This window comes from Pygocentrus nattereri, chromosome 22 (genome assembly GCF_015220715.1).
Source record: "Pygocentrus nattereri isolate fPygNat1 chromosome 22, fPygNat1.pri, whole genome shotgun sequence".
Classification (NCBI taxonomy): domain Eukaryota; kingdom Metazoa; phylum Chordata; class Actinopteri; order Characiformes; family Serrasalmidae; genus Pygocentrus; species Pygocentrus nattereri.
The window spans coordinates 4,284,441-4,301,061 of record NC_051232.1 but is presented as its reverse complement, the minus strand read 5'-3'; the positions used below and the strand labels follow the sequence as shown (position 1 = coordinate 4,301,061).

The window sequence follows — 16,621 nt, the reverse complement described above, 5'->3', positions numbered from 1 at the left end:
AGCACAACACACACTAACACACCACCACCATGTGTCACTGCAGTGCTGAGAATGACCCACCACCCAAACAGTACCTGCTCTGTGAGGGTCCATGGGGGTCCTGACCACTGAAGAACAGGGTAGCAGAGTATCAGAGAAACAGATGGACTACAGTCTGTAACTGTAGAACTACAGAGTGCAGCTATACAGTAAGTGGAGCTGATAAAGTGGACAGTGAGCGTAGAAACGAGGAGGAGATCCTGATGTTGTGTCTGATCGGTGTGTATAAATTTAATTATTTATTCTTCTAACGTTTAAAGCGTTTTACTGCAGGGTCCGGTCTGCGCATGCGACAGATCACGGGACACGCACGTAAACGGTTTAGTCATTTTATTGGTTGTGTGTCAGCTCGATTCGCCCTTCGATTGGACGACGCCGTTGTCAATCATAAATTCACGTCGCCGATTGGTTCAGCTGGGTCATTTTCCCCCTTCAGCCCCGCCCTCCTCCTCCTCCGCTGACGCTGACCGTTGAAGAAGGCAGTAGGGGGGGTTATACCGAACCGGACGGCCATTTCAGTCGCTATTAGAGCCAGTAAAGCGTAGCTTTAGGGTCATTTAGGCAGACATGGACGATTTCGACATGCTGGGGAACGCGGGGAACGGCGTCGGGGCGGAGGAGGACCCCGCGGCGGCTTTCCTGGCCCAGCAGGAGAGCGAGATCGCGGGTATCGAGCAGGACGAAGGCTTCAGCATCCTGGACGGCGGAGAGGTTCCCTCTCACCTCGCCGCTGACCAGCACAACGGTTCGTTTCAGCCAGAAAACAAACCGCTGTCCTCTTATTTTCCCTTCACATCCAACGGTCACACGATTTTCTTCAGTGTTTATATCAGCGTTGGGCCGCTCTCTCAGAACGAGGCTCCAATTTCCCCGTTCCACCTTAAATGGCACAGCAGTCAGTCCGCTGCGAACGGACTCCACGGTGTAGCTCAACTGCCACATCACTTAAGGTGGAATGGGGAAGTGTAACGATAAGCTACGAAGCTTCGTTTTCTTCATTTTCGGATTTTCTCGTTCCACCTTAAAAGCTGCAGCAGTCACCGTCTATTGCGGAACGACTCCGTAGTGTAACTATTACTGCATTTAAGGTGGAACGTCACATTATAACGATAAGCCGTGAAGCTGCAGTCAGGCTCTTGTTTATTTTTTCTACCCTGCTTTAAATGCTGCAGCTCTGGCACCGGGATGTAATTGCTGCACCATTTAAGGTGGAACGGGATAATTCGAACGAGAAGCTGGCGACTAGGAAGCCAGCTGAAGCCTTGAGCTAGCTGGCTTCGGCTAATCCGAGGCTGGCTTGGCTGAGTCCGCGTTTTTAGGCTTTGTTGCCCCCCGCTGGGGTCGGTTTGGCTTTATTTTGGCTTCTTTGACGTGTTTTAGGTGGGAATTTAGGCGTTCGGGCTGAGCTGAAGCGGCGAAGGAAGGCCGAGTGGACTCCGCTCCCTTCGAGGCCGACACACAGCGGTGGAGATGGTTTTAGTATCGGACATTTCTCTCGGTTTTTCCGAGATAAAATGCCTAACGCTGTCTTTCTCACTCGAGTGAAGTCCGACGATAACCTGTAGTGAAATGTCGCTGCTTCCCAAACGGGTTTGACGGTAAATCTTGGGCGATTCAGTATCGCCGAGCCTTCAGTAATTGAGGGATCGTCTGATAAGTGCATGACGTCATTAAGGAACCGTCTGAAAAGTGCGGGTGTTTGTTGTTGGTGGCGCTGACGGCGTCGTGGTCCCTTTAGCGCACAGAGGGGTGCAGCGATTCGATTCACTAGCACGAAACCCCACGATTCGGTTTATTGATTTCACTTTGAGTTCAGACTCACTTCGATACCTACACAGAATACACCAGTGTGACTAACTCCGTCAAAAGGTGGTTCTTCAAAGCTTGAGAATGTAGGGTTCTATGTAATGATTTTAATTCGATGTATGTGGTCTGCTTATATGGTTCTAAATGAGTATTTTTTCGTTGAGTATTGAGTAGTGTCCGATATATTGGGTCCAATGTTTTCCAGGTGTATTTACATTTACAGCATTTGGCTGACGCTCTTATCCAGAGCGACTTCCAGTTTGATCATTTTACACAGGGAGGCCAAGGTGGTGTTAGGAGTCTTGCCCAAGGACCCTTATTGGTATAGTGTAGGGCGCTCGCCCTGGTGGGGGATTGAACCCCAGTCTACAGCGTAGAAGGCAGAGCTGTTAACCGCTACACTAACCAACCAACCACCAAAGTTTCTTGTTGAAAAAGTTTCTATTTCTGCTAAAGTCGGTACATGAGCACTTCCAAAATGGAAAGCTGGTACTGAATCTACCTGGATTAGCTTTGCGTTTTCTGGGGTGCAGGTACTGCGTCTTGACACATCAGCCAGATCCAAGCGTTTGTCCGATGCTGATGATGTGTTCTGATAACCCGTCAATGGCGTTATGATCCGGATATCGTCCCATTCTCTTCATATCCAGTTATAGTTAAGCACGGCATTGATTCATAATCGTATCCGATCGCGATGGATTCTGGTGTTCCGGTATCAGTGCGTCGGTCCGTTCTGAGCTGGAATGCCTGTAGTGGAAGTAGGCACCTGTCCTATAGCAGTAGAGCCCATCAGGACACCGCGAAGCTGTTCCGAGTTGCTGTAGGTCAGAGGAGCCCGGCTGTGGTCCTGGACGGACAGAGTTCAGCACAGTTTGCTGACGTTTCTGCTCTGACTTGCCTGATTCAGCGGATTCGTCAACAGCCCTTTTAGTCGGGAAAGCGCCCAAACCTCTGCGCTGCCCTGACCAGGACTGGGCTTGAGTTGCCCTCTTTCTTTCGTAAAGGCTTCTCTCTCTGCCTGATGCCGTGAAGCGAGTTTTGCTTTGCTAAAAAACTTTTCAAGTGACGACCACATTTGCAAATGAAATGGGAGGATTTGGGTGAAGTTAAAGGAACCCTTGTGTTATGGGAAGGTTCTAGGGAGAACCTTCAAACTGGTGAAGAGCCTTTTACACTATGTGAAGGTTCCTTATGCCTTTGAAAGGTTCTTCACATTCACACGTCTCGTATGCAAACATGTTTGTTTACTGAGCTGAATCGGTCCTTCGGGTGCAGCGGTTTAACGCTGCATCTCCCGTTTGGCGGCAGGTCTTTTTAAACGCTTAACGATGCTTCAAAATAACGTTTGACGTTTGGTGCGTTGTGTGTTTTTCTTTTGACAGAAAAGGCTTTCGGTCTCTTCCTTCTCTTCCTTCTCCTCTCCTTTCTCTGCATTCTGGCCGAGTTTTCCTGAATAAGTCATGAGGTGAAGTTCTTCCGTTACAGCCGCTGGACCGCGTAGCCTCACCTGCTGAAAGTGAGGGCAGCGGCGTCGAGGCTGCGGTCGGGTTTATACGCTGTGGTGTTTCATGTGAGGCATTTGCTGCGTTTTGAGGAAACTGATGGAAAACTCGGTTGTCCTGTAAAGGAAGACGGCAGGAAAGAGTCAGCAGAAGCAGAGCGTCAAACTGCTGAAGAAGGGCTGAGAGGGAGGACGGCTGTTTCCTGTGATCATCGCTCAAGCGTTGCCTCTCACTGACTTTAATGGCCTTTTTTTAAAAGAGCTTTGCTTCGCTTTTTGTCCTTGGACGGTAAATAACGTTCCTTAGGTAGCTGGATAAATGAAAAAGGTTTCAATTGAAAAATCAATTTTTAGTTAATATTAAAGGGGGGGGGGGGGGGGGGGGGTCTTTGTCTGATCCAACTGATCAAGCCTCTGAAGAGCCGAGTGCTGTGACCCTTATCGTGTGATGTGAGAATATCTTGAAGCATTGAGATCATCGCCCACGTCCATCTCATGGTCTCTTGTTCATCGTCTTTTGTGGAAAGCGCTGTGATCAAAACGGCACGTCTGGATGCAGTGTACCACAGTAATGTGGGCATGGATGGGGGCTTCGCTTATGTAAGACCACCCATGCTGATGTGTGATGTTTATAAACTCTAGAGGTTGTGATTTTTGGGGTTTATTGTCTTAGAGAGCCGTTCTGTTTATCTGGGCCTGTTTTAATGTGTCGCTGTTGTTGGAACAAAACCTGGGATCTCCGGAATGAGAACTTTATAGGAGAAGGAGAAGACCTGCTGTATTTTACTGCAAGGCAGTGGATCCAGTTGTTTCCCGGTCATTTTGGGCCGCTTCTTTTGGTTCATTCATCATGAAATTTGCATACGATGTAAAGAACAAGCTTTTTCATGTGATGTCAGACTGAAAAATGGAGTTTTAACCCATGAAATAATATTTAGGCATCTCGACTTCAGTTTTCAGAGATGATTGCTGTGTCAGACCAAAAACATAGTTCCGAGTTTTTTTGTTTTTTTTAAGGCAAAGTTTTATTCTTGTACCAAAAAGATGTAACATTAGCGCAGCAGGGTTTATCCAGCAAGCCGAAACAGTCGACTGATCTTTTTGTTTTTTCGTTTTATTTTGAACTTTTTCGGCTCATGTTTAAACACCTGCGCTCTGGCTCCTCGTGCTTCTGCGGTCATAATCGTCCAACGGCTTACAGGACAAGCTAATTCCCACGTTCGCTGGCCAGGATGTGTCGATACAGATGAATATTCATTTCTCACGTTGTGACCGAAGGCGTATTTGTGCTGTCGCAGTTAAAAGGTTGGGCCCACCTCCTCGAATGTGTTTCCTAATCTTAAAGACGTTATCTGCTCATTTATGTTTAAATGCGTAATTTGTTCCCTAGACTAGACTTTATAGCCTAGAATTTATAGTGTTTTTCTTAGTTTTGATGTCTTTACGGTTACGTGGACGGATGGGTGGGTGGATGTGCTTAATTGTGTGAACCAGCTGTACGTTCAGGCGCTCCGTATGTTGGTGTGTGAGGTCGTGACGCCGTTGTGCTGTCAGATTGAGATTGAGCTTCATGTATTGTTACGCCACTACTGTCCAGAGCGAACGTTCCTTGCAGCGTCTGTTGACGTGCGTGTGCGTATCGAACGACGTCAACCCGAATTGAGTCACCTCCTGGCCCAGTGCTGCGTTCGCATGTTTGCGGTAGACGGACGGCGACAAACTGGATGTTTCATCAGAGTAGCAGTGGTGAACGGAAAGCTCAGTCAGCTGTTCGCCGTCGACCGGACCGGTGAAATAAACTGTTGAGATTAGCCTCCAATCAATCTGCGGCCAAACGTCTCGTTGTTGAATTCCAGATTAACCCAGTATTTTTTCCCTAATGCAGACGTAATCGCAGCTAAGTTACCCAGCCAGATAACTGTGGAATCTTACTTTGCTCAGTTGTGTTGTGTTGTGTTGTGCTTTCTCACAGAACTTGTCTTTCTGTCTGTTTTCAGGAGGAGCACTGAATGGAGATCTGCATGAGGTAAAACTGCCTGTCTCCAGTCAAAAGTTAGATATTTTATGCTTGTATTATTTGTTGTTCAGTGTTATGAAATCGGCCCTCACTTGATCCAAGAATAATTTCCGCAAGATGATGCCGGCTGCAGTGACTAGTGGTGCATATATTGCCGTTTCACAATTGCAATATGTAGAGATTTTTGTTTTTTCTCAGTTCTAGTAATTAATGGTAATGCATGTTATTCTCATGCATGTTATGGATAATATTGAGTCACTGTTGTAATCCGTTTTCCTAAACTCACAATTTTTTTTTCCAAATACAGAGGGCAAAATTGAGCAGTTGTCTTCCAGTATCCAACAAGTAGTAATGAAGTTTGTTCATTTGTTGTCGTTCTAAATGAACTTGCAGCGAAATACAAATTGAATGTGATTTCTTAGCCTTTTCTGTTCTGCTGTCTCACTATGTAGTCCCAGTGTAGGCTTTAAAAATGCCTCAAAATAATATTTGAAAATTTGTCACATGTTTTTCTTTTCGGGGGAAATGGATTTCATTCTCTTTCTTTCTTTCCTTTCTCTGCATGTTTTATTCCCATCACGGGACACGATTGTCTTCATTGACTGAACTATTGAGTTAAACTGCACTGAAAGTTCAAGGGCTTTTTTGGCAAGTTGAATACAGAGATTCCTGTTTCAGGACAAACGGGACCTCCTCCATGTGGGTCTTGGTGTGAATGTTTGGGAACCCCTTAATGGGCAGGCTTAACAACACATTTGGTTTAAACAGCAAAGTTCTTGTCTGGTTTAGAACTTTGACCAGTTAATGTAAATAGGGAGTTCTGTAAATGTGGAAGAGTGCATTATGGTGTTCCACAAGGCTTTGTTTTAGGGCCCCTACTATTTGTTGACTAAAATATTGAGTGAAGCGGTGCGAAAATGTAAGAACTTGCGCCCTGATAAATTAACGCCTCACTTCATTTCACAAAATGTTTGCCAAAAAGTAACTTCACTTGTGGGTTCTAGTGTCAAAGGTTTGGGAACTGCTGGTATAGACGATGTAGCTGAGTGTATGTCCTGCCATATGAGAATCGGCGCACAAAGGGCCCAATTTATAGCTGACGCATTGGATCAGCTAAACCACAATTCAAGAGCTCCGAGCTTCTTCAGGCTGGGTTATGAAAAGCACTTATTCTTTTCTGCCAGTCTCACTAAACAAAGCCTTTTATTTGCCTTGGAGTGAAGTGATTCAAACTGCGCACTGTTGACCCAACAGAAAGTAAATCTGTGTGTCTGTGTTCTGTAGAGTAACGGTCCCTCTGACGCATATGCTGCCATCTCCAGCGCCGACCGCCTCCAGGCAGAGCCAGAGAGTCTGCGCAAGTGGAGGGAGGAGCAACGCGAGAGACTGGAGGACCTGGGTAATGAGGGTGGGGTTTGGAAGAGGGAAGGGCAGCTGGGGTATAATAATATAAAATATTATAATGTATAAGGTTCTCACCCTCGATTACATTAATAATCAGCTGATTATGTGGAATATACACTTTTTTTTTTTTGTGTGGGTCATTCTACAGAAATTCCATATTTATGTCCATTTTTGTGTCCCTGGCGTTTACGGATATATTACACTTGAAAAAGCTGTTAGGGTTACAATTTAAATAAAACAAGTTATTTTAACAATTACACCTTCTTGAGTCATCAGTTCAGTTTTTTAATCAATTATCTAGAACTTCTTTATCTAGAAGGGCCACAGAAGTGCTGTCCACACAGTTGTGGCTAAGACCATGTTTTGAAGAAAGTTTTTCCTGCAGTTTTAACTACAATAATCTGTACATGACTATGAAAGATATGATTTAAATGACAAAGAAAACAAATATTATAAAAGATGTAATGAAAGTTCCCGAGGAGTCGTGTCATTGGTGTTACTGCGTAACAGAAAAACCTAAATTTATGAATTTATGTGAAGCTTTTAGTTGATTTCACTGGTGTGACCTGCTTTTATTCTGAAGTAATTGTGAGAAGAAATGATTAAATGACATATTTTAGTGGATATTCTATGATGTAACATGTGGTTTGATGCTTTGTGGCAGTTATTTGGTAAAAACGCATTCATTAAAAACGTCTCTGGTGTTACTTTCCAATGACACCAGTGACTCCTATGGAGAGATGGGAAAGTGGACGTTCCTGGAGAACCACCCATGTGTGTGTCTTCTTTCTTTCTTTCTTTCTTTCTTTTTTTAAAACTTAACGGCACAACTCTCAAACAGTCCTTTGGGAAACGAGCAAGGCTTGGAAAGGCTTTAAAACCGTGTCAGAACATGCATGTAAATGGGTGCGTTCATCAGGCTCTGTTCGTCACTGCTCAGTGTGCATTACTATATTTTAGTTTATATAAACCACAAACCACATGAGCACTTTTTGTCTGCGATTGTTTACGAGAGTCTTTGGTGTCCTTTTGCAGATGCTAACTCGCGCAAGCAGGAGGTGGAGTGGAAGGAGAAGGCGAAGGTGGAGCTCGAGGAGTGGCACGCCAGACAGGACGAGCAACTAGCTAAGACCAAAGTCAACAACAGGTATACCACACACACCGATAGGCGCACAACATGCAGGCCAGCAGCAGGTACACCACACGCTCATCAGCTCGTAGGTCCCCAGTTCACTGACCAGTCGTGAAAACCCACGTACTGCGCTAAACACAAAGCACAACAGAAGCAGGTAGAATTGAACTCGCCTCTCAATCTTCAGCTCATGATTGGATTCTGGAGAGATCTAAGAGTCACTGGAGTCACTTGCTTTGCGTCACCATAGGCCACATAGTTGGAAAGCACCTGAAGAGCGATTGTAGTGTTTAATATGTACAGTCAATTAGGCTGATCAAATTGGCTAAATGATCAGATACACCTACCAATGTAGGTGGGCTTTAGGTTTATGGTCATAGACTGCCCCTTTTACCTCGTCACCATAGGACGAAAATGGCCAGTAATCGTAGGTAAGAGTACCTATTAACAATAAAAGTGGGTTGGAGGTTAGGGAACTGGCCCTGTGACCGGAAGGTCGCTGGTTCGATCCCCAGAGCCGACAGTCCATGACTGAGGTGTCCTTGAGCAAGACACCTAACCCCCAACTGCTCCCCGGGCGCCGTGGATAGGGCTGCCCACCGCTCCGGGCAAGTGTGCTCACTGCCCCCTAGTGTGCGTGTGTTCACTAGTGTGTATGTGGTGTTTCACTTCACGGACGCGGAGGTGGGATTTCCCCGTTTGTGGGATTTAAAAAGTATCACTTAAACTGTGTAGATCTCTGCAAGCAGAGTCACATGTGTGTGTCAAACGGCTGATTTTCCCTGAATATTTCCTTCTTTGCTTCCTTCTCTGTGCCTATAGAGGTGTAAATCGGACTTCAGTTCAGTTCAAATTTCACCAAGTTTAGATTTGATTGGCTTTTATATGATTCAGCATTATTATTTAAGATAACACTGAGTAGACGAATGTAAATGGAGGAGCTGTTCCATGGTAGTGAAACATGGACAATAAAAACTCTACCAAGGTTAACAAAATAAAATACACCAAAAATGATGGTCTCGGTCGAACAGTCTTAAATATTGTTCTACATGAATCAGTGCAGCTGAATCTGGGGCTGGGTATCGAAATTCAGTACTTTGATACCGCTTATCAATAAGACAGTCCGGTCACACTTTATTTGGATGGTCCCCTATAGAGGCTCCACAGCTACGTAAATCATTAGCAGGCTTTCTGGTGGTCCTCAGTTGATTATCAACATTATGGTTAAGGTTAGGGTTGGGAGCAGATGTAGGGTTTGCCTTGACGTTAAGGTGAGGGTTAGGTTTAGGGTCAGGGATAGATTTAATAAACTCTTTCACACTGAACTTAGTTGAAGGTTATTGAAAGGCAGATGGAGCGTTTACAAAGCATCTATAGTGAACCATCTAAGTTACACTCAACTTCCAGTTCAGTGGCATTTAATGACCATTCAGCTGAATGTAAGTTAAATATATCTACAGTGGGCCGACTAAATAGTGTCAGTCCTTGTAAAGGGCTTAGGGATGATTTCGAATGGGTTTATTAATGGTTTTTGAATGGGTCATGCACATCTTAAAATCTTTAATAAACAGTTACAACACAAAGAAAAAGGGCAGCAATGAGCCAAAGACAAAGATCAGGACCAGGAAGATCTGAGGTTTCACTGTTTTGATGAATATGGAGATACTATCTGGTCATTATTGCCCCTTTTATACACACCGATCAGGCACAACATCATGACCACCTCCTCGTTTCTACGCTCATTGTCCATCTTATCAGCTCCACTTACTGTATAGCTGCACTCTGTAGTTCTACAGTTACAGACTGTAGTCCATCCGTTTCTCTGATACTCTGTTACCCTGTTCTTCAGTGGTCAGGACCCCCATGGACCCTCACAGAGCAGGTACTATTTGGGTGGTTGGTCATTCTCAGCACTGCAGTATCACATACATGGTCGTGGTGTGTTAGCGTGTATTGTGCTGGTCTGAGTGGATCAGACACCTCAATGTCGCTGCTGGACTGAGAACGGTCCACCAACCAAAAATATCCAGCCGACAGGACTAGAGGATGACCGACACAAAGCGCGCAGCAGCAGATGAGTTGTCGTCTCTGACTTTACATCTACAAGGTGGACCGATGAGGTAGGAGTGTCTAGAGTGGACAGTGTTTAAAAACTCCAGCAGCTCTGCTGTGTCTGATCCACTTGTACCAGCACAACACACACTAACACACCACCCAACAACCACATCAGTGTTACTGCAGTGCTGAGAATGACCCACCACCCAAATAGTAACCTGTGAGGGTCCATGGGGGTCCTGACCACTGAAGAACAGGGTAACAGAGTATCAGAGAAACAGATGGACTACAGTCTGTAACTGTAGAACTACAAAGACCAGCTATACAGTAAGTGGAGCTGATAAGATGGACAGTGAGCGCAGAAACAAGGAGGTGGTCATTATGTTGTGACTGACTGGTGTAAATGTGTGTTACATCACCTAATCAATAACCATTAATAAACATTTTAAACCATCCATAAATTCTTTAATAAAGGGTGTTTAATAAGACAGAAGTTGGGGTTACCCAGTGAACATGCTTGTTCCAAAATGTAGAGTGCTGATTGGCTGCCTGTTCTCGCGTGATGTCACACCGTGTAGTAGCTGCCGTTTTGAGGACCGAATCAGGGTGACTGGGCTGTCCGACGCCTTCAGATTGCTGTGCCACAGCAAGACGCCACAGAAGCCGCAAGACGAGAGACGGTCAATTTTTATAGAATGAAGCAAGAAAAAAGAGTTTTAAGGAAGCCGGTCACAATCGTACTGTATGTTTTATCTGTCCAACGCTCTTCAGTGGACGGCGGAGCGTGTCTGTCCGTCAACAGACCTTTCGCTGAAATCAGCTGTAAGAGACGCGTTTTAAAAACACATTAAAACCACAAAGCCTTCAGGAATATCCAGCCTCAGAATCACCATCTTCAGATCGATTTGCGCCGTTTACCGGCGTTCGTACACCCCGGTGTCTTCTGCTGTGTGTATACCTGTACGTTTGTCTGTTAACACGGCTGTAGGTGAGCCTGAGAGTCTGTCTCTGTGTCCGTCCGTCTTTCTGTGTGTGCTGGCTCCACTGTATGAGGTGTTTTTCTTCTCCTTTCACTGCTTTCTCTCTTCTCTCCTGACTGGCTGCTCTCCTCTGGGATTCCCAGGGTTTTGGATGAGGATTTCTACAAACAACCCTTCGCTCACCTGATTGGTTATGTGTATGTTGCTCAACTAACATCCTTTCTTTTTCTTTCTTTCACATGCGCCTCTCTCTCTCTCTCTCTCTCTCTCTCTCTCTCTCTCTCTCTCTCTCTCTCTCTCTCTCTCTCTCTCTCTCTCTCCACTCCACCAGTCCACCTCTGCTTATACTCTTTCACTCATCCATTCATCGCTTCCAAAAACCGAGCTTTTTATTTGAAATTGCGTCATGTTTTTAAAGCGGCAGCAGATTTTGTTTGTCGGCTTGAAGATACTGACACCGTCACGCATGCCCTTCACCTGTGCTTACGAGTCTGAAAAGGACTCGACTGTGTTTTCAGCCATTTGTGCGTCTCATTTTTTCTTTTTTTTGGTGACCGTCGTCGATTTCTTTTCTTCATCTTCAGTCGTATGGCTTTGTCATGCACTTCCGTCATGTTTCCACCAATTCACCTTTTCTTTCTTTCTGTTATGAGTAGATACTGTGTGCCTAGATTGACTAGTGTTGCAGTTGTTCTCTAACTCTAGTATAATGTGTTAGAGCAGTAACTTTAGCTGTGGTAGTTTAGACTTGTTTTCAGCAACGCCGTGTCCAGCAAAGGCCAGATCCCAACCGATTTGGCTGGGGTTCCTACACGTTCTGGCACTGAAATTTACCAGGTTCTTTCTCAAAAAGGGACCAAGTAGGAACCAAAATGTAACGCGATCTTGCATTAACTGGAGTTATTACCTCGTATAACAGTAAAATGTACTGAATTTACTATTTATTGTTGCTGTCGGAACAAATCTTTTTTTTTTTTTTTTTTTTTTTTTTTTTTTTTTTTTTTTTTTGGTTTTTGTTTTAATTTTTGTTCCAGGTCATTTTGGACCATTCCTATTGGCTCGTAAGATTTTCACATTATGTTGAAAACCGTGGAAAAACATCAAAAGCGGAGGCACAAGGTTTTGTTATGAGAGCATCAATAAGCATCATCTGTCTTTTACTTGATGTTTGTTGGTTGTTCTTCTGGGTGGATGGTTTGCTGGACACCTTGGTGCTTTTAAATGCTGGCTGGTTAGTTAGCGTGGCTGTAGATGTAGTCGGGTTAGGAGACCGTAGATCTGAGCAGCTGGCCGCTGGCTTAGTTGCGCAGCCCTCATGTTAACCATTCTTCTGCCCGGTGTCCAAAACCATCTTTACTGCGGATGGTTTTCTTTCACTTAAAGAGGGTGGATAAATCCAGCCACCTCGTGCATGGCGTGCTGAAAGAAAAGGATTTCTGAACCATTGCTTACGGTTTTATTTATTGTATTATTCTTCCCTCGGTTGTGGGGTTAGTGCGGGGCGATATGTTGCCTGTATGAGTAAATTTCTTCAGTTTTATATTAGATAATGAGCGATGTATCAACGACTGCGACTCATTATTGTTTTATGGGTGGTGTTTGACGCAGTGCCCATTATCTATAATGTAGGATTGTCACAGTTGCCAAGCGATATTTTTTTTTTTTTTTTTTTTTTTTTTTTAATCCCCCCCTTTTGTTCCATTTTGTCTACTTCCAATGTCTCCAGGACTGCTGGGTGCTTCACATGTCCAATTTTAAAAGAACAGTTCAAATTGAATAACTAGTAAGTAAGCATTAACTCTCCTAGCACTGACTTGGGGGGGATATCATAATATTTAATGTTAGCAATATCGCCCAGTACTAATAGGCAATTAGTGTTCGTTTATGTGTGTTTATCTTTTCAACATACCATTCAAAATGCTTTTCTTCCAGCATGATGGAAAATTTAAAAATATGATAAAAAATGAAGACAGACGAGATGAAGACAATCAGCAATGGCTCTGAATCTGTCGGTGAAGGCTGCAAGCTAAGCTTAGCAATCTTAAGATGACGGGGGGGGGGGGGGGTCTTTATTTGTTTGCTGTTTATTTATTTATTCAGTTATTATTTTTTGGGAAACGCATGCCTGCTTCGGTCATCTGCATAAATCTCATTTCTTTTCATTTTCTATATTATATCTGACTTGTGCTCTGTTTCTCCTTGTGTTTCTTTTCTCTATGCACCTTTTAAGCACTCACATTAACCATCCTTGCTACCGCCTAGACCAGTTAAGTAAAAAATCAGAAAAGAAATGCTGATAATGACCAAACTAATAATGATGAAGAAACATTTAGGGGGGGAAATGATTGACTGCAGACGGATGCACAGAATGATGATAACTGCTGTTCTGTTCCGAATGTTTCACTGCTTATGTTAGCTAGATCCTGGATGTTGTTTTGTGGTGACGTGCTGGTGATTTTTGGTCTTGTGCGTATGTGTAGTTGGGTGTGTGACCGTGAAACTCTCACTGGCTCTCATCCCCATTTTGCTCCGTGTGTGTGTGTGTGTGTGTGTGTGTGTGTGTGTGTGTGCGTGCGCGAGTCACCTGCGAGCTGGCCCGAGGCCGTGGCAGTAGGAGTGTGGGATTTGTGCTGGACAAGGACGGTCTTGCCGTGTCGGTCGCCCTCATCTTCGACCGCAACGTGGCGAAAACAAACATTTAGCTCTGAATAGCCACGACAGATTCTGGTTATTAATTGCTTGGCTTGCCAGTCTTTCTCCCATGAGCTCTGTTTTATGGGGACTGCCATTGCTTGGCGCATACAGCTTCTGCACAGCGATTTGGTGGTTCACATATATTTAAAACAAATATTTAAAAAAGCATCAAATTTGATGGAAAGAAACCCTGAAATTCACTCTTTAACCAACCAAATCGCTTTTAAAATCTATAGCACATTTTTTTGTTGTTGTTTTTTTCCTTTTTTTGTTTTTATGAGCCATCCTTCTGTGTCAGAGGTTTTTACACTAAGCCTAGCCTGAACACCGTTTTGCGATATGGTAGGTGGGGAATGCCACAGATGATTTTTTTTTATTTATTTATTTATTTATTACTTTTCTTTTGTTGGATGTCTTTTAAATACATGGTATCAGTGTTGGGTGGGAGCTGGATAGACGCTGTTGGCCTTCAGACACTTGCACTCTCACTCTCACTCTCTGGCCTCTCACCTCCTACCCAAAGCACCTCTACCAGCAGAAATTCTTGGTTATTCATAGAGCCTGACCCATGTATCGATGTCGGGTAACTGCTGTTATTGAGACACTGCAGGTTTATTGGTTTTGGTCAACTAGTTTTTCGTAGTTCCACCATGATTGCTGGGTCTCTTCCTACCAAACACAGTACCAGCAAGCTGGAACAAGCGCTTTCTCTGAGTAAGACTAAGCCAGGTCGCCATCCATACGAAAGACAGCGGTACCTTTTTGGAGTATGTTTAAGGGCACCTGTCGGCTAAAGCAGATCAAATCGCACCACGGGTTTTAAAATTGGTTTACAAGCCCTCATCCACTTAGCCTTGTCATAAAAACCCCCCATAAAACACAGTGTGGCCCAACTTTTGTATACAACTGTATGTACAGTGTTATAATGTGTCTGAATGTTACTATACAGTCTAATTCGGCTGTTTATCTGTTACTGTTCGACAGTTATCTTTCGCTACAAAATGTCCTGTAATCATTATAACCTGCTTAGAAAGACTGTAATCAACTCTTCAATCCCGTATGCACATACCCGTTTGTCCATGTTGTTAAACCTCGTGATCCAGCTTGGGTCGCGGTAGCAATAGGCAAAGCAGAGAATCCCAGATGACCCTGTCCCCCACAGTGTCCTCCAGCTCCCAGGCCAAGGATATAATCCTGCTAACGGGCCCTCATGGTCTTGTCCCAGTCGGCCGTGCCTGGTGAACGTCCAATGGTAGGTGGCCAGTGGGTGTCCAGATCAGATGCCGGAACCAGCTCAATGTGCAGGAGTAGCTGCTCTACTTTGAGCTCCTCACCCTATTAAGTAGAGTGTAGCCCGCCAGCCTGCGACGAAAGCTCATTTTCACTGCTTGAACCCGTGATCCGATTCTTTTGTCATTACCGGTTGGTCTGCATCCCAACCCTCACCTATGGCCATGAGCTTTGGGTAAACAGAAAGCTTTGCTATATGTCTCAGTTCCCTCTTTTCACTGCAGTCTGCAGCCTCTGCCTATCACTCGTGAACAAGACCCCGAGATACGTGATCTCCTTCACCATGGCAAGTTCTTTTCCCTTACCTGGGATCAGAACCTTGAAGCGCTTGTGTGGTCTAGGGATGTTCAGAGCCAATTCATCTGGAGCAGTATGCTCCTGGTAGGGTCTCCCAAGGCGAATGGGTCTGGAGTGAAGACCTAGACTAACTATCCATACTATAACCGAGGGACACACTATATTGTGTACGCTGCCCGGGAGAGGGTTTCCAGGACTTATCCCTGGTGGCCGGATGGCTCATGTAACCCAGCTGGGCGCAACCCGAAAAGGAAAAGTGGGAGCACCTTGTCCCAACCACCAACAAGGTTGAGCATGCCTTATAGGTAGTGGGAAGCGGCAGAAAGGTCCTTGGCGGCGTGGACCCCTGCGGCGGAAAACTAGCTGCACATATCTAGTTTTGTCAAACTTGTTTCGTGTGGGTGAAGTATTATGGAGGTGCGGAGGAGGTGCTGGCCACGTTAGTGTCAGTAGAGCAACTCTGAGGCCATGGTTCGTGTGTGTGTGCTTGTGTGTTTAAGTGTGTGTGTGTGTGAGAGAGAGGGAGGGTGAGCGAGAGAGGCTAACTGTGCTGTGCTGTGGTCGGCAGGGCGGCAGAGGAGGCCATGGTGACGGAGCTGAACGAGAGCAACCCAGGGACGGAATGGGAGCGCGTGGCGCGCCTCTGCGACTTCAACCCCAAGTCCAACAAGCAGGCCAAGGACGTCTCCCGCATGCGCTCCGTCCTCATCTCGCTCAAACAGTCTCCGCTGGTCCGCTAGACCACCCCTCAGTTCCGCACACCTCACAGAACAACTCCCAGCAGCCCGCGGGCCTCACCGCCTCATTTCCGAGTGGCTGTGGTCCAAAAGGTTTTGAGACCTGTTTTTCATATATAAATGATCTATATTATATCCTTACATAATATGATATAGATATATCTATATATGTTTATATATATATATATATATATATATATATATATATACATATATTCCATCTATAAATATATCTATATATAAAATGATGCTTTTCAGATTGGTTTTATTTTTATTTTTTCAGCATCTATTTTACGGACCAAACTCCATAAGTGTGTTATTCTCGTTTTCCATTTAGAGCCCGCGTATGGCATTTGTGACTTTATCAATCTATGCATTTCCTCTTCAAGCTGTCCAGGAATGAAGTACAAAATGTCTTGTGTATGTTGTATACAGATAGTAGGTGTATTGTGTGTGTGTGGGTGGGTGTGTGTGGGTGTGTGTGTGGGTGTATCTGTGTACATTAATACGACTGGCCCAGTGCACACTTGAAAGTGTGAAACAGAAACACAACTAGTTGTTTATGAGCAGAACTGTACCTTGGTTGTTGTATCTTTGTCGTTCTCTGAACTTGATTCTGATTAAACATGATTGAAATCTAATGTTTTGTCTTTGCCATTTTTTGTGTGT

At 44.7% G+C, this 16,621-nt stretch overlaps 1 protein-coding gene across 3 annotated transcripts; it reads left to right on the top strand.

The window, feature by feature from the left end:
- The first annotated feature begins 489 nt into the window (after positions 1–489).
- Positions 490–16,593, top strand: clta (clathrin, light chain A). Of its 3 annotated transcripts, XM_017724121.2 has the most exons (7): positions 490–784; positions 5,344–5,372; positions 6,648–6,762; positions 7,803–7,914; positions 11,078–11,131; positions 13,165–13,200; positions 15,784–16,593. In XM_017724121.2, exons 1-7 carry the CDS (start codon positions 607–609, stop codon positions 15,953–15,955), a joined length of 696 nt encoding a protein of 231 aa, XP_017579610.1. In that variant the 5' UTR covers positions 490–606; the 3' UTR covers positions 15,956–16,593. The 3 variants fall into 3 exon arrangements, with proteins under 3 accessions (XP_017579610.1, XP_017579611.1, XP_017579612.1); XM_017724122.2 differs by lacking the exon at positions 13,165–13,200; XM_017724123.2 differs by lacking the exons at positions 11,078–11,131; positions 13,165–13,200 and having other exon boundaries at positions 491–784.
- Positions 16,594–16,621: the final 28 nt, after the last annotated feature.